The sequence below is a fragment of the Condylostylus longicornis genome, unplaced genomic scaffold (assembly GCF_029603195.1).
Source record: "Condylostylus longicornis isolate FDR11 unplaced genomic scaffold, ASM2960319v2 ptg000013l, whole genome shotgun sequence".
NCBI classification, from domain to species: Eukaryota; Metazoa; Arthropoda; class Insecta; order Diptera; family Dolichopodidae; genus Condylostylus; species Condylostylus longicornis.
The window spans coordinates 5,504,888-5,527,441 of NW_026577982.1; the positions used below are offsets into that span (position 1 = coordinate 5,504,888).

At 26.0% G+C, this 22,554-nt stretch overlaps 1 protein-coding gene across 1 annotated transcript in view; it reads right to left on the reverse strand.

Annotated features, from left to right (window-relative positions):
- Positions 1 to 22,554, reverse strand: part of LOC129605326 (chondroitin sulfate glucuronyltransferase) — a 53,948-nt gene that overhangs the window by 2,829 nt on the left and 28,565 nt on the right. Inside the window, exons 2-5 of the mRNA XM_055515010.1 lie at positions 17,762 to 18,466; positions 6,238 to 6,390; positions 3,696 to 4,189; positions 1,997 to 2,495 (exon numbers count right to left, since the gene is read on the reverse strand). Coding sequence (XP_055370985.1) covers positions 1,997 to 2,495; positions 3,696 to 4,189; positions 6,238 to 6,390; positions 17,762 to 18,466 — 1,851 coding nt within the window. The remainder of the gene's footprint in view (positions 1 to 1,996; positions 2,496 to 3,695; positions 4,190 to 6,237; positions 6,391 to 17,761; positions 18,467 to 22,554) is intronic.

Genomic DNA, 22,554 nt, shown 5'->3' on the forward strand with positions numbered 1-22,554 from the left:
TAGTTTATTTTAAACTTTAATTTTAATAGAAATTATATGTTGATCACAAATAAATCAATGATTTCATCATTCTAAATTATTTCTATTGTTTGTATATGTATACACTTTATTTAAAGAAATACAAAAAAAGACACTCAATAAGCTAATGATTTCAATCAAAGCTTACAAAAAAAAACAAAAAGGGAATAATGAAATAAGAAAGAATAATGTTTTCGGATGACCAAATCTTAATAGTTCATGGCAGAGGTCAAAATATTTTTTTATACATATTATATCCACCAATCTATTTGAATTTAATGCTTATTATTCTTAAGTATCACAATGAAATGAAATAACATACATAATTTTATTTAAAAGTTTAATAACATTATTTCGAGTTCGAAAATTATTATTAGAAAATTACAAGTAAATATCTTCCATATAAAAACAAATAAGAGTTGCCTAGTGCAGATAAACACAATACAGAGATTAAAATAAAGATTATTGGCTCTTTTTCAAAATTCGAAACTACATTGGCTTGCAAAATTTAGAATAATGTTTAGTTCGAACTAAAATATTTTCAAGATTGCAGTATTTCAAGGAAATTTCGAAAGTGGCAGCAATATTTTATATAAATAATTAAAGCAACGCAACACAACTGGTAACTAAAGAAGTATATCGACTAAATTTTTAATAGTTTTGTTAGTACGTTCTTTGTTAAATAATACATACTCGTATGTTGGAACAGTATAGCAGTGATTTTTCAAACACATTTTTTTGACAGTTTACTACCAAAATACCTAGTTATAAATTTTTAATAAATAATAAGCATCGAGGCTAGTTTTTAAAATAACGCAACAAAAAACAACAGAATTATTTTTTTGACAACGTCAAAGTATGTTTTAGAATTAGTATAACTTGTCAAAATAATAATTCTTTGTGAAAAAAAAATACGCGCCTACGAGATGGAGCTTATTTTTTTTTACAAAATAATTAAGTTAAAATTTAACATTTTCTTGTAAAGGGACCTATAGTTATTTAGTGAGAACTATATTTTCAAAAACATGTTTTCTAACATTTAATAAATTTTCTAAACATAATTTTTTTGGGAAATTTTTCTATAGTGGTAATTGAATACAAATGGTAACCTTTTTCATGTATACTTATAAATTTTATCTAGTATATTATAAATATTTTAATTCTTAAATAGAAATAAATTACATTAAGAGTTCTTTTAATTTATATATAGAAAAGTGGAGTCACATATTAGCATCCTATATTATACAATATATGAAATTTAAAATTTAAAATGGAAGAGGTTGATATTATGTTTAAATTACACTTGAAAAATTACAAGTTTTTGAAAAAAAAAAATTGTCTACAATTTATTGTAGAAAAAATTGTACATATTTAAAATTTCAGTACATTTGCACTTAAAGAATATAATAATATGTATGTATACAGATCAAAACTCTAGAAGAGTTTTGCATATGGAAAATGAATAAAATTGTAAAAGTGGAGAATGTCATAAACATATAATTTTCATATATGTAGACCGGTGTTTTCTATGTGAATCATCTTGCAGGTTATAACAATATCTTGTAGGCTGTGTTATTCACAATAGAACGAATTTTTTGTAAAGTCAGCCAATATCGAATAGTAAAGCAAAAATTTACTAAAGCTCGTTTCTCACTTTTCCTCACTTTTTCTTTGGGGACGTTTAGCTTTACTGTCTGAATTAAAAACAGGTTATAGAAAATATAAGATATAAGATGCTAAGTATTTGTTAACAATAATTATTAATTTGTCTAATTAATTCCAAAGATAAGTAAAATATATTTAATTTCAATTTTTAATATTAATAGTGGAGAGATGTCGATGGGCTTTCTATTGGCCTTGTACTTCGTGACGTTGTTGAGAGTGTCACATCCCCTTTCTAGCTAACTAATTAATATTATATTAAAACTAAATTATATATATATATATATATATATTAATTAAATTACAATATACTTACTCTATTTAAAAAATCAGCCTTAAATGTCATTGCATTCGAACCAAGTAATATTAAACTATCTAAACCAATTTTTGGTAATGATAAATCTGTCACAGCCAAACTGAGTATTTCATATTTTCCATATATTGAACTTAACATTATATTATTATCTATATTTGATGAGATTTCATTTAATTGTTGTGGTAATCTAATTGATACCCATGCTATTCTAGAACCATCCGTTTTATATTTTGTTGTTAAATCTAATGCTAATTGTTTAATATTACGAAATGGATCTAAATCACCTTTACTTGATGAATTATAATTATATAAAAATATTAACATTAAAAATGTATTATCTTGATTTTCCATACAAATTTTCTCATATAATTTTATAAAATTATCTAAATTATCAATTTGATGTTCAAATGTTGGTAATAATATTGCAATTCTTGTTGATTCAGTTACATATGGTGATGGAATTATTTCAACTTTACCAAGTGGTTTAACAACATAAAAGCTATAAAATGTATATTAAAAAAAAAAATAATAATATAAATTTCATAAAATTAAATAAAATAACAATATAAATGAATAAAGAAGAGAAATAAGGCACTAACAGGCACTGTTCTCTATAGGTACACACATACATTTAAAATTATTATTATTTGTTTTTTTTTTTTTTTTTATTAAATTTGAAACAATAATTTTATTAGCGTTTTTTTTTTAAATTTTTTCTTTTATAAGTGGTAAATTCTTTTATACTTAAATTTATTATACTCGTATTATTAAAAGACAACGAAAGTTTAGATTCAAAGAATTAAAGTGATTTAAAAAAAGAAATTTATTAATTTAATTAAGAAGAAAATATTTTGAACGCATAAAATTGTAAAATAAAATTAAGGAATCGGGCATATTACGAGTAAAATGAAAATTTCAGAAAAATAAAAATCAAATCCGAGAATTTTGAAATCTAAAGCAGATGGGAATCTCAAATATTGTCTTTGGTTCATATTTTTTTACAATGTAGATGGCGTTCTACTTTTTTATCATTAAACAAAATTCTGGTGCATTTACACTGCTTTGCACAACAAAATTATAATAAATTTTAATCAAATTAGATAAAATCCAAGACAATGTTTAATATAATATAAACCCAGATTTAAAAATTTTTAAGATTTCAGATTTAGTGCAATAAATTGTAGAAATTTGATATAATTTGAATTTTACGAAAAAAAATATGTCAGTTACTAATAGTTAAGAAAACGATTCAAAGATGTCACTTAAACAATAACTTCGAACTTATTTACCATACATATTGAATTTTAACCATTATTTCGATTGCGCCGGAACTTTCACTCTTTATATCTAGTATACACATAGTAACTGAATGCCAAATCAATTTTAAAAATATTTAATTAAATTCATGGTCTTTTTGAATTTATGAACCGCGTACTTATGTAAGATTTTAAATCACTTTAATCCATAAAAATTTAAATAAAACAATTCTTCTCCCTACAATATATAACGCTTAAAACTCAAGTGCCTATACACAATATCTATTAATATTAAAATTAAATATGTTTAAGATAAAAAAAGACAAATAGTACTGTGGAACTTACATGAAAAAACAAAAATAAAACAAAAACAAAATTACAACACAAACCGAGACGATCTAAGAAAATTACATATGAGAAAAAAAAAAAAAACAAATACTGACCTTTTTATATGCCTCTTATTTGTTCTTAAATCTAAGAATAAAAAATGTATATGATAATCCATTCCACGCATCGGATCAAAACGTCTATAAATTGTATGAATCTTTTCATATTTTAATGAATTTAAATTTCCAATTTCAGAAAATTCCATTTCTTGTGATTGCTGCTGTTGCTGCTGTTGTTGTTCCCATTGCATTTCATTTTGATGATACTTTTTTTTAATATATGAGACTGTTATATTTATAATTTTATTTAAATCTTGTAAATCAATTTGTTTTAATGGTTCTATTGCATTTTCATGATTTGGCATAAATGTATGTGTTCTATTTATAAAATGCCATGTTATAATATCATGTCGGGTTTCTGGCATACTGACCGGTATTGTACCTAAAGGCCAACGTATTTCTAAAATATCATTTGGTATTGTACCATTTGCAATAAAATAAGATTTTTTTTCTAATTGATAACTTTTTTCACGTAATGCATCCAAATGAAGCTATATAAATTGAAGAATTGAGAAAAAAAAAGAAAAAAAAAATATTATTTATATAGTTCCCATATTACAATGAAAGAGAAATTAAATTAAGAAATACTTGAAAAAAAAAATTGAAAGCAACAAGAGAAAACCACAAGAATGGTTAAAAAAAATAATAATAAAGGGTTAAGAAAAAAATTGAGAGAAAAAAAAGAAAACACATTCATAAATTATAAATAATAAGAGATAGAAGAGTTTTGTTTATTTACATTATGGTTTGACATTTCAAAATAATTGAAAGTGGGCAGAGTTTACTAAACTTAATTAATAGTGAATTTATAAAAATAGAGGTAATCGGGCCTTATTAAATTTGTATTCTTTGAACGTTGGTACTTACTATTTCTCTCTCTTTGTATCTACAAATTAGAAATTTTCTGACGTAAAAGCTTTAAATATTGTTAAACAAAGAATAATAAAGTTTCCAGTATTTCTCTGTTGTTAATTCTTAATGAATTACATACAAAACACAAGAGCATTTGCTGTCAGAATTTAAACAATTTAAATTATTTTGGTTTTGTAATTGACGGTTTCAAACTTAAATTTTTACTCAAACACTCAAGATACAAAAAGTACTATTGTATTTAGAGCTGTTGCAACGCTATGTTAAGAATACAAATATACAAAAATCCATTGTAGGTAAAAGCTTCGACATCATAAAAAGGGGCCATTCTTATAGTTCTCATCAAAACTTCTTTAAAAGAGCTACGTTTTCTCTCTTTTGTTATGAGAATTTTTCTTACTTAATGTTTTTGTTAAGCCAAAGGTAAAAACTGTCAATTTAAAAAGAAAATTGTTCAAAAAATATATTTAGCCCTATATATGTATATGCAATTTTATGTTGTTAATAAATTACATTATAATACGAATTGAATTTTATAGGTGAGTAGCTACCTACATATATCATAACATAACATTTGCAAGGGAGGACCTATTCAACTTTTAAATACATATTTACATAATTAGAAAATTTGACTTTTATAATTAAAATTTACTTTAAGAACGTAATTGAAACCATTTTATCTCAGTAAATACCAATATTAGCATCGATTTTAAGATTTTGTCGAACGGAATTACTTCAAAATAAATTTAAAAATGATATCGATTTGACAAGAGTAAAGTTGAATAACATTTTTTTTTGTTTTTATAAAAAATCTGACCTTTGTTCTACACGGTACGCTTTGTCATAAAGGTTTTTGTTTCCCTATTTTAAATGAAATTTTCAAACAATATAATATTTTCAATTGGTATAAAGAAGAATTGGTATTTTATTTTACATTTTGATTTTTTCTCAAAAAATAAATGAGAATGACACTTTAAACACAATATAACAGAATTAAGAAATCACTTTTTTTTAATTTTATTTTTATTAATTGTACGAATAAAAATATTAAAAATTTTTTTCTGGTAATGGCACTGCATTCCTCATACGTTATATATGGTTATTACTCTCATAAATTTTTTAAAAGAAATTTATTCAAATTTCATTTATGGCATTGACACCATTATTGAATTTAGTTTGAATTCAATTTCATGTTAATTAGAATGAAATGTATTTGTGCTTAAAGAAATAACTATATTCAGAATTAGTGAATCAAAACTGAGAGATCAAAATAAATACAAAAATAGTTTATCTTAATTTATGTACAGCTGCGCGAAACTAAAAAATCAAATTTAGCTTACAAAATGTAAAAATTCCATAAGACCCATTCATTTTCTATTACAAAAAAGATTTAATGCTCATGACTTCTTCATATTTAAATTGAATTTTTTTATAATTGAAAACTCTCCACTATTTTAACGTCTTTACATTTTTTAAAGCCTTATCTAATTAAATTTTAAATTTGCAATTAAAATTTTCGTCTGCACAAATAATTAAAGAAAATAATAGAAAAATTTTCTTGCTATTTTTAAGGAGAAATTATTTTTTGTTATACAAAAGCAATTAATAAAAAAAACAAAATATATAAAAATATTATAAAAATTAAATTTGAAAAAAAATTTCTTCTTACCCGACAGAAATATGCATGCAATATATAAAATTCATCTACACTTGTCACTGGATAAATAATTGTTGAGTTACGAAACTCTGAGTCTTTTTGTAATACTTTCAAATCTTTATATAATTTAATATTATCAAATTCATATGATTTGATTTCAATTTCCTGAAAAGAAATAAAAAAACATATTTTGAATTAAAAATGGCGTAAATTTTCGAATTTTCGATATAATTTCGGAAAATTTATTGATTATAATATTTCTGTGTTAAAAATATATTGTTATTTCACAATACTTCATTTAAGACTTTAAAATAACTTTCTATGGATAAAATTTTGCATTTACTAAGAAATTTTCAATAGAAAATTTTATTAAGAGGAAATTTTTTTATTGAATTTCCATTATTCCTCTAAATTCTTCTTCGGAAATTCGTTCCAGTGTTAAAAAATTCTTTTGAAATAGTAAAATTTAGTTTTGCTTTTATAATAAAACAATGAATTTGAATGGGAAAATTAAAATTGCCCTTCAAGATTTTCATACCCTTCAAGAAGGTGAACATTGGTATGGAGTTTATAATCTTTTAAAGGAGTCTTTTGTGGTATGAATATGTTTATATATTTGGTGGTAAGTATATTCTTGCTAAGCGCAAAATTTTTTCTTTCATTAAGATATATTCGTCCGCTCGTTCGATTACACGAGAAAGAAGAATTCGACAAATATCACCAAACTTTCGAAAATTGCTTCTTATCTGCCAACAACTGGCGCTATTGTATTTGGACCAATAAGAACAACGCCTTCGGGTAACTTAAAGGATTATTAAATATCCGTTAAATATTTTAAAATTCAGTCGGTTCAGTAAGTTAACATCGTAATATTGCAGTCAATAATGAAAAACGTTCGAAAATAAAATAGAAGTTAAGTCTTGACTGAGTACATACAAGAGAAAAACATACAAAATGTTTTTGACTGTAGCAAAAATTTCATAAATTTTCGATAATGAGCGGAGAGGCAGATGGGTTATTCAAAAATTTCAAATACATTTATTTACTCACTCTACGTTTAGTTTCCATCAATGGTCTCTCCCTATCATTATTCGATTTATTATGAGAAATATTAAAAATAAACTCTATGTAAGCAATAAAATCTATATATGAATATCTTTTAAAATGTGGAAAAGATACACTTATTATAATTTATAAGCATAAATAGTTCATCTTAACTTTACCAGTAAATAATAAAAATATTTAATAGTTTAATATATATGTGTACTACATTATATACATATAGTTTTCAAACGCAAAGAAATTAAATTAAAATTAAAAATTACGATCACTGGAATGACATCAGTATAATAGTTTTGTATTCACTATTTTTTTAATTTCTTGTACAAGTATAATGAATCACAAATGAAGCAATATAAACATTATATATACATATATAAATATATGTATGTACACTTAAATAATATTGAAAGAATAATATTTTTTTTGGAAATAAAACGGTACGAGAATATCAAGTGTTTTATAAGTGGAGTGAATTTTTATCATATTCATATCTTATACAAATATGGATCATAAATTGCAAGGTATGTTAAATTTGTACATCAGATTAATAATAGTAATATTATGTAAGGTAATTTCGGTGTTATTATTAAGGGATATTCGGCAAGGAAAATTGTTTTTGGGCAATTAGAATCGGGAGCGTTATAAGACAACCATAAAAAGGGCGCAGAATTATGTGAGAATTATCATGAATTTCCTGTCGATACCCTGTAAACATATTAGAACTTAGTTGAACCCGCGCTAGTAATCATGTTGTTGTGAAATATTTCCCCAGAAAAATTGCTCGGATTCATCAGAAATATAGGCCTCGAGGGAGTACTCTAGACAAGACACAAAGCGCTCGTGAAGATTGCCTGTCTTTAGATAATAGATCTTTAATAATATTTACTGTTAACTTACGATACTGATAGTTTCGATGCATTAAGTTCTGTACTGTATGCTAATATACTCAAAAATATTAATTCCCAAGCGTTGTAATGCAATTAAATATTTTCTATACACAAATGAATGTATACCAGAAATATCTGTTATACATATATTCTACATATAAATAGATTAACATATTATTTTTGGATTAATATTTCCTCATTTGTTTCTTTATTTAATTAAAAATAAATAAACGTATCAGAAGTAATAAAATTTTTCAAATTTACATACATAATTCAATTTTAATTTTAAAAATATAAAATTTGTTTTTATAAATAGAATTATGTAATTTTGCACTGGTTTTTAAGAAAATATTTTAATTTCAATTGAATGTGAAAATTAAATATTTATTAGAAAAGTTTATTTGAAAATATTAATAAATTAAATTAAAAGCTAAAGCTGGTAGCATCGAAATACAATTAGTATGAACATTATTGTTGCGTATACATAACACAGTTGATATATGCATGTATCAGGACCGTTATCATAGATCAATTGAGATTTTTTGCGAAATTCGAAGAAAAGTTATATTTGGGCCTTATAATAGAAAAATTAAGAGTAACTTTGTTGATATAACTTATGTTTATGAAAGTTTATCTGAGAAAGTTTATGTGAATATTTATGTAAGTAAAAAAATTGACGGTCAAATTCGTTTTTGCAATAATATTTTTGCAATGACATACAGGTGGACTATATGTATTCTTCAATTGCGCTGCGATATTTTGCATATTTAATAATACAAAGTTAGGGCATCATTTCACATTCAATGATTTTTAAAAAATTGTTATTTTAACTCCTTGTTCCATGTTTTCTTCAGTAAATTTAAGGGAGATTCATGATTTATGGATTTGATTTCGACAGGGTATGGGAGCGACGAAGGATATCTTCAAATACAACAAACATAAAATGTGCTTTGTTTAAAATGTACACTCGCTCTTTTCTCAACAAAATCAGCGACACAGATTCACAATAGTATTTGAGAACATCAACGCATTACTTTGGATATGACTTGAGCCGAAGACAACTCCAGCAACGCCGGTTAATTCTTTGCATTTACAAATTACGCTATAAAATCTGAAACTAATTAATTAAAACTATATAAAATTTTATAATCCTAAATATGTGAGGTCATTGGCCGTGAACAATTAGAATGCATATGTTACAAAATTATTTCATATTACGGCATTCCAATATGCATACTTACATATTATATAGTATGAAATGTCAATTAATTTTTATATTTAATTTCTTGTTTTATTTATAATTTAATAAAATATCACATGTCTTTTCAGACGTCGCGGAATCTAACATTGAAACATAAAAAAAATTTTGTATAAGCAAATGAATTGTGTTATACGCTTGTATGGACAAAAAATGCATCGGATGGATTTCAGCAAAATAAATGCATAAAATGAGTAAATTTTTTTTTGTTTTTTCATTGCATATTGCATAATGCACATACTGATGAGATTATATTTATAAGCATGCAGATGCGTAAATTTCTAAATAAAACTAAAATCATTTTTAATATTGAACGTGATTCTCTAATTTATCGTGTTAAATAGTAGATTAAAATCAATGATACAAAGATAAACAATTATTTTATGAAAACTGAACTGATCGAATTTCTAATTTTTATAGATCTACATTTTTATTGTGGTGATTTTATATAGTTCCTTGTAAATTATGATCCAGTTCTTCCTTGTAATTTATAACAATTTTTGTTTGAGAATTTACTCACAGTAAAAACGATTTCCTAATGCAAATTTAAATATTAGGAAGTCTTAAATTTTATTTTTTATTGTATGAAAAACTATAGTTTTCTGCTGTAGCAACAGGTTTTGTATATTTATATTTATACATTAGTTGTATTTTTTATATATTTTGTTGTCTTATTAACTTTGTTGTTTTTTAACATTCAATAATATTTATTCCAATTACAAGTCAATATGGCATATCACTCTGTACATAACTCTATTAGACGTGCACCATTGTCGTTACTGTCGGCAATACAACAAAATTTAGGTATTCATCAATAAGTGTCTAAGAAGCATATGCAGGATTTTCTGGCCTAGGAGAACTTAGCAACGACGACCTGTGGACATACTAACCGGTTAAGAACCAGTAAGTCTACACATAAGGAGAAAAAAGTGGCGATGGTTATGACAGACACTCGAATGGAACCCACAAGGAAAACGTAAAGTGGGAAAACCTCGGACAACTTGACGAAGAACAATGAAGAAAAAATTTCGGCTAGTGGTAAATTTCGGCTTGGGCACAAATAAAGTTATTGGCAAATAATTGAGTGCGATGGAGAGGCTATGTGGAAGCATTATGCTTAAAAATGGAGTGAAAGCAGGAGAAAAAAAAAGAAGAAAGAATGACATATTCTAGTAATCTACGGGAATTTTTTTAATTAATTATGAGTCGGTATTAATTTAATTTTTAGTAAAAATTTCAACAATTTAAATAATAATTGATTATATGTACATAACATTCGCTGTGCTATGGTAATATGAACAAGGAAATGTGAACTCTTGACAATAATTTACTTTAAAAACTACCATTAAGAACGAAAAATTAGAATACATTATGAATGCATTTTCTGTTTCAAATTCCGGAATGGGTAAATACCTAATGTTCACACGACGCTTTTTCTATCAATTGTTGACATAAATAATATGTTTCATTCCCTTTACCAACATGCTAATTTTATGTTTGTTGGCAAGGCGAATTAGACGAATACCAACCATTTCGCTATGTCAAAATTTTATTTGGTAGATCACATATTGTTCAAATTAGAATTATCTATACATTTAAATAAGTTAAAATAAAAGTCATCGTCAAACGGCAACACTTTTGTTCAATAGCTCAATTTAATTTTTAACAATTCAAAGATTGTTTTTTTTTTGTCGTTTTATTTTTTTCAATTTAAATTTAATTTGATTACAAATTGTTATAAACTATCCATCTATCAATTATTTTTATTATAGACCAGCTTTCAGTAAAAAGAACAAGAAAAAAACAAAAGCAAATAAGTAATATGTTTATATTGTGGTCATATGGTTAAAAGATGAGACATATAAAATAAAGGGGTTCTTTTCAATAACATAAAATTAAATTGAGATATTAAATTAATAAATTAAATGGATCTGACTATATTTAAAAATTGTAAATTGAATATATGTATGTATATAGAATTTATGTATATACATATATGCACATAACTAGAAATATTTGATTTATTTTGCTAACAAATTGCATTGAAAACAATTTAGTTTATGCTGGTTGGAATTCTATCGCAAAATAATCGATCAAAAAAAAAAGAGCCAAGGGTATAAAATTAAATTTAAAAATAAACTCGTAAATTAGAAATAAGAAATTGTTTGTACAATATGCATGTACATGTATATATATTTAAATGCATAAATATATTGAAGAACTAAATATAATATAAATTTAGAAATAATCTGAATTTTAGTTCAAGTTCAGATTTTAATTTGCATTTTGTATTTAGGCCTAACGAAATTAATTAATTACTTATGTAATTTATGTGAAGAATTCGAGCATACTTGCATAAACATTAATTGTAGATGAAAAAAAGAAAAGAAAAGAAAAGAAAGTGCTTTTCTCATGAGAGTATAAGGAACTATTTCGACCTTTACTTTCAAATTAACAAAACAATTATTCTTCAAGATAATAATGTCTGTCCAATGCAAAAAAAAAATTTTTTGTGTTGAAAAATTGAACAGAAAACTCACGGAAAAAAAAAACTCAAAATTGATGTAAAATAATTTTGTACATGACAAACTTCAGGCTTGTCACATTTTTTGTAAATTTTAGTACAGTTTGAAGAAAGTGTATATAGTTTTGTGTTTTCTGTTATTTTATATTGAATATTCTGCACAAACTAATGGAAAAAACTGAACTTAAAAAATTGAAATAACAATGTACAAAATTTAAAACAAGAAACAAATAAAGTTGGGTCAAACCAATGGTTTGTATTGTAGCACTATTCCCTTCAACAAGTAAAAATTCTGCTTTTAAAATACAGTCTATGTATACCTATCACACTATTAAAATTATTTTCATTGATATACAAAACTATTCCTAGGATTGCATATATTTAGGATGAACAATTTATGCAGTCTTTGAAAAAAAGTAAAAATTAATATAAAATAGGATTAAAATAATGCTCGATTTTAAGGTTTAATTGTGTGAGTTAAGAAAAATAATTATATTTTTTAATGTCATGGAATTTACCGTTAACTTTCTGCGTTCATAGAAATTTGAAAAAGCTTGCGGTTTCGGAAATATAAGGTGTCAAAAATTCAAATTTTACAAATTTCAAGATGCAATAACTTGAGAGGGGGTGGAGATGGAAAAAAATTTTCTTCTAACGAAATGAACTATTTGTTAATGTCTAGAAGCCCCTAAAATTTCAGGCTTCTACATGCTGGGGTATAGAAGAAAAACAACATCAAAAATTTGAAAAAAAAAGGACTTTAGATAAGGGTAAATTTGAAGGCCTTTTTGTTTTTCTAAAAATTAACTATAGTATACTGCGCTAGGGGAAGCAAGCCGCTGCTTTTCTGAATTTGCAAAATTTGAAAAATGCTTATGGTTTCATTGCAATAAATATTTAAAAAAGGCCATTTTAAGGGTTTTGGGGGGTATAACTCATAGAGAGGGGGAGATAGGTAAAAATTTTGTTCTACGGAAATAAGTTTCTAGTAGAGGTCTATGTACGTACTAAATTTCAGCTTTCTATTTTCAAGGGTGTAGAAGTTTTGTAAACAAAAAAAGTGTCCACGGACGGACATACGGACGGACAGAGTGAAACTAATAAGCACTTTTTTTCAAAATTTTTTTGGAAAAGTGCTAAAAACGAAAATTAGAAAAAAATTTTGTGAAATTTTTGAATACTTTGTGGTTTCGCAAGGATTGGTATATGTTCGTATATTTCATATATTTGTACAATATATGTACTCGTATAACGCAATATATAATATAACATGTGAATATTATATTGATTAACTGGCCAATTATTTTGCCCTTGAACTTTTTCAAAGAATCGTCGGGATATTCACAAAATATAATCTTTTTTCTTTTAATATTTTATATTGTTTCAAGAATATTTAAAATTCCTGCGTTTTGTATTCTCTTATATGTATATAAATATCTCAAAAAGAATGAAAAAAAAAGAAAATAAATCTTGTAAAGGGTTGGTAACATGAAGAAAAAAATTGATTATAGGTTTTGTCGTGAGTGGAGGAAAATGCAGACTAATATACCGTAGCGTATCGCAAGTTCGTTGTTTATCTTTAAGAAATGTTTAAGATATTCTAAGACATAATTTTGTTTAGAAATTAAAGTTTCAAAAATATAATAATTTTCGGCACATCGTCACATACAAAAATCACTTATTTATACATCAATATTTAAAGAAATGCAAAAAATAAACTAAAACATTAATGAGTTGCGCTGGCAACGTATATTAGAATTTATGAGGACATGACTTATGTGGAATTGAAAAACCTGCCTAGATAATACAACATTTTGGTTTGCTAATTTGGCTAAATGTGAGTAGGTAGTAATACTATGCACTTTCATTACGGTAGTTGGCTTGTTATATACGTTTGTAGGAAAAATAAATGTCTAATTTTAAGTCGTTAATTTAAATTTTATAGATTAGGTTTTACTGCTGTATACAGTAGATTTTGAATGCAAAATAGTGCTCATTTACAAACTACTCCTAATTATTGCGGAGTTGATTAGGCTGCTATGCATTTGAAAGTAGTTTGAACTTCCTTAAATGGAACGTAATCATTTTGGAGAATGAAAGCAAAATACCAAATTTTTATTTTTCAAATCTTTGCGAAAATGTTCATTCCTAACTTAAAAAAAAATTATTTTTGAACTCATTTAAAAACTTTTTTTAACATAATTTTTCTCTAGAATTATACAACTACACAAACTCATAAAAAAATAAAAGATTTATTTTCAGTTTTGTTCTTTTTTGGAGCATTAATAATTTATATGCTTTGATGATGTCTAGACTCTTCTTTTATTTGATTATTTGTAGTTTGATTTGAATTTATTTTTTATTTTAATGATGCGTTTAACAGATCCAAACTTAACTGGATGTGTGTATAAGGAAGATAGCTTTGTTTAAATTTTATGCTGCCCAATATAATAGATTTTTTAAATTTATTTATTTATTTATTCACCTAGCTTAAGCAATTTATAAAATCAGATATTCGTAATTAGTTGTGCTTAAACATAGAACTATGTGGCAAGGCAATGAATATTAAATCTAATTTTGGTACTTTTCCAGAACATCAACAATCAGACGATCATGTCAATCACATCAATCACTTTCAACTGATGTTTTGTAATTTATAAATAAAAATCTCGTTTTTTTACATGTTTTCCTTTTCTACATCAAAATACATACAGTTTTTTTTTTAACAATTAGTATTTGAAAACGAGGTAACAAGTGCAAAAAGAATCAAATTACGCAAATGTTGTTTACGCAAAAATTTTGGAACTCATGACTTTTGCATATTGTGTGCAGTGAACATTCTGTGGAAGCGCCTTTATCCTTTAATGTATTTGAAAAATTATTTTCTCAAGAAGAAGTTGAAAAATTGGCGGCAATTTATTGCATTTATCTAAACTTACAGATATTTATCTCCAAACTGTGAAAACGCAGCAACATCATTAAATACATTTGGCGTCATACATGTTTTTAGTCACATTGTCTGATTTGTTCTTATATAAGGAAGAACTCATTCTATATACTATTCTTCTCTTATTTCGTTATTTAATTAAATTAAACATTAATTCAATTTTAATTTTATTAACATATTTAATGATCAAACGTACATGTGTAAAAACGAAAATTTCATAAATTTTTGAATCATATTTACTGAAAATTTCAATGTCTTAAAAAGTCAATACCCTCAAGAAATATGAAAACAAACTAAAAACTAATAAATGAACATAAAATATAAAATAAATATCAGTATATTGCACCTACATAAACATATGTATATCATAACATAGGTATAAATGTATATATACAACATATGTACACATGGAACGCAGTGACAAACTATCTATTTATTTAAAAAAATGTTAGAATGATCATTTTTAACTCATTCACAGTATTATAAATAATTAAAAGAAAATATTTTTAAAATAAATTTTGTATTATTTTTCCAAATTTATTTTTTTCATATGAACGCTAAAATATTTTTCAAATCTGTCATATATACCCATGCGACTTAAGAGAGCATCAAGATTCAATTATTATTTCAATTTTTTTCCACAATCGAAAGAGTGTATCAGATTAACTTTTCTGATGTCATTTTTCATGTCAACTTTCAAGAATTCTAAAAATAAATATTTAAATTTAATGTCAAACGACAATTAAATAACTTGGTTGTAATTAATATAAAATGTCTTTTAAATGCATAGATCTGCGCTTGCTGCAATGGCAACTCTGTCAAAGAGAATCCAATTACAAAATTGTATATATATTTACGATAAACTCTGAGAAGAAAAATTAATGAATAAATATGACTACTAATAACAAAGGAAGAACCAATCTGAGACCAGATGGAAAAAACAAATTTGGAAAAGGATAAGCCGCACTCTAACACACTGAATTCTATACACTTACCTTTAGGGAAAGATAATATTCGAGGACTAAAACAACTTTGAGGAAAGTGTTAGAGCTGAATGCGATTGCCAAAACATTGCCAGAAATGACGCAGCAAATGCAAAAAAAGGAAAGCACGTTCATTGATTTTTATACAATTTGAATGATATACTCTGTATTATAACGGAATTAACGCCTAAAAATGACTTTTAATCAAAAAATATTTTTCACATGCTTTTTTTTTTAATTTTTTTTTTGGAACAATTCCAATTTTATCATATCTAAACACTATATACCGTGTGTGCTTTTACTATACAGTTATAATATGAGTAACCTATGTACCGAATTTCTATCTCTATGTGCATATATGTAAATAACAAGTGTGTATATGTATATACATATAAATAATTATCACAAATTAACACATCAGTGTTACGTAGTAGTATCATAATAATAAATATTTTGTGATTGAAATTTTTAAAAAATGGTTATAAATTGTATATAGCAAAACAAAATAAGAAAACAACAAAATTAAAAATAATTGCTAAAAATTTTATGATATATGTACATATTATGTATGTACGTTAAATCAAAACAAATCAGGGTTAGTCAGGGTTATGGTTAAAAGTTCAATCATATGATGTTGAAATTATGTTTGCAATCAGAACAATATGACATTGCAAATTCAATAACAACAAGCTTGTGTGTAGGTAAAAGTAATAAAAATTTTGCTCTAGTCTTAAGAGAGAAAACTTAATCTTTAAATTGTTTTGGGAAATGTCATAAAATTTATTGCAAAATGAATCTGATCTTTCCGGAATATAAAATTTATAGGTACATATAAAGGTATATGTATCATAATTGATTAGAGATTCGAAAAATTCGGAGAAAAATTAAGAATGGTGAATAATTTGTTTAAGTTTCTAGTTTAGAATCAAACCCAAAAAAAATGTTTATTATCTTCCTTTTTCAAAACTTCCCTAAAAATGATTTAAGGCTTCGATGGTTTAAACCTCAATGTCTAAGTTGTTATAAAGCGTGAGAGGTCCCCTTCTTCTGTTGGCTATAGCTCCACATTTTCCAAAAACTAGCACTGAACTTTAGCCTCTCTAAAGAACTCCTACGAGCTCTTCTGCTTTGAGTGCAAACTCTCCACTTTAATTGTCTCCACAGTCAACAATGTCTCTTCCAGAGACCTGTTTGCAATAATTGCAATAATTTTTTTGAGCAGCTGCTGGTCATAGTCAAAGAAAAGCTTATTACTTTGTCAAAGATCCGGACAATCTCCAAGGAATTGATTTCACATAATGATTTGGATAACAAAATGGCTATCATAGTAGTCTTGTTCATAGTAATATAATGTAAATCGGCTTCGCTTACATACTCTATTTAGTCTATTAACACATCTACGTACCATTCAGGAGGTAATCGAGCATGTCGGAATAATTCTGAAAAATATTTTAGGGTTGAGAGTGTACAGTCATTTTATATGTGAGATATAGTCATTGATATTATAAAATATACTTTTGAATTAATTTGCTTCAAGCATATTTCAAATTCATAATCCGTGTATATATAAAGAAAATTAAAAAAAAAAAATAAATTTTAAACGTAAGTACTCGTATATACGTAAAATATTTTTAATTGAATACTGTAGAAGTAATTATAGATATGTAAATATTGACATTTGAACTTTTTTATTTCACTTTTTTTGTTTTTTAAAGGTAAAACAAATTAGAAAAACAAAAATGACAAAGAAACTAATGACATATTTTGTAATTGATTAATTGATTTGAAAAAAATTAAATCACGTCAAATATATACTACACAAGACACGTGCATATATATACATACATACATATAATAAATAATTACAAAAATTACCTGAAATTTATCTTGACATCCAGTCACCTTACTTGAATATTTAACACAACGTCCAATATTAATACTATGTATATTTGTAACAGCATTTCTAACACACCAATCTAAATTTGTTCTCATTTTTCTAATAACACTACTACTTAATAAAATGCCAGCATTTAAATCACAATAATTATGATCACCATCTATGTTATTGTTATTATTATTATTATTATTATTGTTTTCACTACCACCATTATTATTATATATATTATTAACATTATTATTTATATCGATATCATCGATATTATCATTAAATTGATTTAATTGTTTTTCAGATTTTTTTCGACCCATATATATATCAAATGATATACTAAGATGATATAATAAATTTTTTAATTTTTTTGCATCAACATATACTGTATCTGGTATTATTAAAAAATAATCATAATCTTCTAAATAATTATCAGCAATATATTTTAATATATGAAATGGTCTTAAATTTTCACGTGTATCTGTAAAGCCGACAATGTTTTTTAATTTAAAATTTGATTTAACATTGTCGGCATTAATAAAAAATTTTATTTTATTAACTAAATGTGCTGTTGTTTTATTAATTGCTGTTGCATATGTATTAATATTTTCTTGTGATGTCATAACACCAATAAATAATTTTTCACGTATACCTAATTCAGATGAATAATAACGTGGCCGTATAACTGTTTTTGCCTAAAAATATATTAAAAAAAAAATAAACAATAATTAATAAGAATTATATTTAATAATATTAATTATATTTAAAAAATTTTATAACACATTAAAAAAAATAACTTCATAAGAGCCTGGAAATAAATAAAACCTTGCGACCCAAGCAATAGATTAAGAAGGAGGCTTTAAGTTCTTGAGCAATCTGTTCTGTTGGGTTACTTAATATGAAATTGTCCTTTGAAGTTATGGGGGATATTACAGTATGCTTTTCTGAAATGTAATTTATTTTTTATAAAAATCATCAAAATATCAAAATTTGTCTGCCTGGTATTCAATTTGCAAGATCATTACAGTAAAAACAATCTGTATATGGAATTCAATACCAAACCTACTGGATAAGTAGGTTAAAATCTTTAAGTCCTTAAAGATTTATAAACATGGGTGTTTATCATAACAAAATACGCAACTCTTGTAATTTAATGTAAATCTTGTAAAGTATTTAATTTATAGTATGAGATTTTAAATACGCAAATACTTAATTAAGATTAATACATTCACAGATCGTATAATTAATCATATTAATTAATTAAAATATATTGTCTATTGTATGATCACTACTAATATACATACAAATACCCACATACATCCAAAAATACTTAAGGTGTTGATTCAAATGATTTATTGTTGAAATGTTGAAAATGGAAGTAATATTGATAGCATCAGATATGTATGTATATTGAAATAGGTATAATTGCGTTAAAAATTGTTCAAAAATTTTAATATCTCAAGGGTTTAGCCTTAATATTGAACATTAATAAAACGAAAATATCAAGTACTCTTATATACTACTTGTATGCATATGATGTGTACGTAACACAATTACGTATTGCTATTTATGTATGAAAGTGTAGGAGTTATTTATGAAACCTTTAAGGAAATTTCATTTTAGTATAAAAATTTTCAACTCTAATTGAATATTTCCATTTTTGACAAATTATAATATTTATTATTGCGGGATTTTTAATAATAAAAAATAATATTTTGGAAAAGATTATTATGATAATAAATGTATTCAATTTTTAATTAAATTTTTTCAAAATAGGAGAATTTATTAAAATGTGTACGTTTCATAAGATATTTTAACACTACATTGCCCGAGGTAGTCTTGGCTTTTTAATGTCAATTAGAAAAAAAAATTATGCAATGATATAATTTCATAAAATTTTATGACTTTTTGTACAACATAAAAATACTTTCAATGATAATTGTAGTTACCTTCCCCCCTTGCTCATTTCCGATATATATGTGTGTTATACCCATATTGCCCAAAAGTAGTCATTCTGCTAGTGAAATTTAAACTAATTGTTATTGAACTGAGTAAATTTCTTGTATGACCATTTCGGTTCTTTATTGAAATAACATTTATTTCGATGACCTTTACATAATGGCATACAAGTATATGATAAATTGTTAATTTTAACGTACTCTAACTAGATAACTTGCAGTGGCTCAATAATTGTTTTTCGTATCTTTATGTTAGGACAACCTAACAAGTTGTTTATTTTATATCATTTGCGCTCTAAATATTTACTAATAACTTGTTACATAACTGTAAATAATATGAAAAATATAAAAAATGAATCTTGAACAAATTTATACATTAATTAATTATTCTTACACAACGTACTTTGTTATTTTGACTGCTTTTGGGCAACACAGGTATATACAAAATTTCAGTCTTTCTAGTGTTAAATAAGTTGGCAGGAAGAAAAGCGGGCGCTACACTTCACGTAATTCGTATTGTAATAATATAAACCGTTTAGAAATTTGCAGCGAACTTTCGCTTAGCCTATAAACTAGGAATAGTTGCATCGCAATTTTTCTAAATTACATCGAACAATAACTTTTAAATTTCTCTTTAAAGCGATTTTTCCAACACAAACGTTGCACAACATATTTTATACTTATAACACCAAGTATTCTCCAACACTTATTGCGGGAACAACATAAAGTACATAATATCCGTTTAAAAAAACAAAACGAAAACAAAAAAAATCTTTGTTATATTAAAAGAAAAATCTGTTGAGTCAAAAGAAATTGAATTTTCGATTCTCTATATGTGCATAATGCAATATGTGCGCACATAACAATTCAAATAAACATTAATTAAATGACAAAATAAAGGCGCATGGTTGTTATATAAACATTTGTTTGTAAAAATATTCATAAGAATAACAAACATTATAACATAATTAACAAATATTTATCCATATGTCATCTTTTTGGTGTCAATTATTTAATGCGTTTAAATGTCTTGCTTATACCGTTAATTTATTTTTTAAACAAAAAAAAATTCTTTTTGTATTTTTTTTTATTCTTGTTCTCTTAATCGTCATCATTTATAAATTTTGTGCAATAAAAACGGTCATTAACTCTTGTTTCCTTTCGTGTTTTTTCTTTGCATAAATTGTTACTTTTGTTTCGTATATAAAATATGCATATTATGCTCGCTTACCTAAGCTAAATAATTTAAGTTGAACTTAAAATATTAAAGCGAATATACGGTTTGTAGTTAGATCTTTCGACAAAAAATTTAATGCCATATTTTTGCAATGAACAATAATGTGACATTCACAAATTCAAAAATTTCTTTATATAAAATGTAAATGAGAAAAAATTGTATGTATAATAAAACTAATGCAACTCTAAGGTGGCATACCTAGACCTATTACAAATTAATGTTCATTGTTGTACAGTTTGTTTAATTTAATGAACCACAACAATGTTGGATCACAATTTTAAGAAAAAGCGTAGGAATTCTCTTAATATTCTTAATATGCAAATAGTTTCGATTGAGAGTAATTTTAAATAAAAATTTTTCTTTATTTTATTAGATGTTAAAGTGAAGATGTTTGCCGTTAGGCAGACTGTACACTCTCTTAAAATAATATCAATATTTTTCGTAGGCAATGTAAATCTCTTCACTGTGAAAGCAGTGCCGTCCTATTCTAATATTATATAAGAGTAACAGGGTAACTTCAGTAATGGTTGATGGTTGTAATTGTAAGTCATGTGTAAACGAGATAGAGGTGCAGCTCAAAATAAAATTGTTCCTGGGTTGCTGTCGTCTATCATGTAGATTTTAACCAGACTTAATTGGCGAACATGCTTAAAAATTGATCGCTCTATTAAAGATATCTGGAGTGGCTGCTGCGAATAGGAAAAGGAAAGGGTATATGAGCCAAGGATAGTATTTTTTTTTATCTTGTTTTACTTTGTAGTTTAAAAAATGTTGCTGCGCAAAAACCCTTTCGGTTTTTGAAAAATTCAAGTTTGGATGAATTGTTTGAAGGCTTGGTAAAAGATCTGGCATTTTATTTCTTAAGCACAAATATTTTTTAGTATACTAAGAGTCCTCGGAGTGAACCCAGCCAAGACGGAACTTGTACTTTTTACGACTAAGACAAAAATCCCGAGCTTTGGACTGCCCCGATTGGGTGGTTTGCGGCTCAGTTTGAGTCCGGCAGTTAAGTATTTGGGAGTCATACTCGACTCTAAACTTAACTGGAAGCTTAACGTGCAAGAGAGGGTGAACAGGGCCTGTACGGCACTTTACACCTGCAAAAAGATGGTCGGCAGGAGGTGGGGGCTGAAACCTAGAATGGTTTTATGGTTATACACGGCCATTGTACGACCTATATTAACTTACGGTTCACTCGTGTGGTGGCCGGCGTTGGGGAAAGCTTACAACTGTACCAAGATCGGTAGGGTACAGAGGGCTGCATGCATAAGCATTACGGGGGCATTGAGATCGACGCCCACGGACGCTATGGATGTACTCCTCCATTTGCTTCCACCAGACATCCATATTAAGAATCTAGCCGCGGCAAGCGCCGTTAGACTCAGAGAAGCTGAGTGCTGGCACGAAAGGCCGTATGGCCACGGCAATGTCCTTCAGTCACTACCGGACGGAGTGGTTGCGGATGCTACAGACTATTGCATCCCTAGACTTGAGCTTGACAAGAAGTTTCGGGTTGAGCTTCCGTCTCGCGGGCAGTGGAAAAGAAATCTTCCACTGCAAGGCTTTGATGTTGCTCTCTTCACTGACG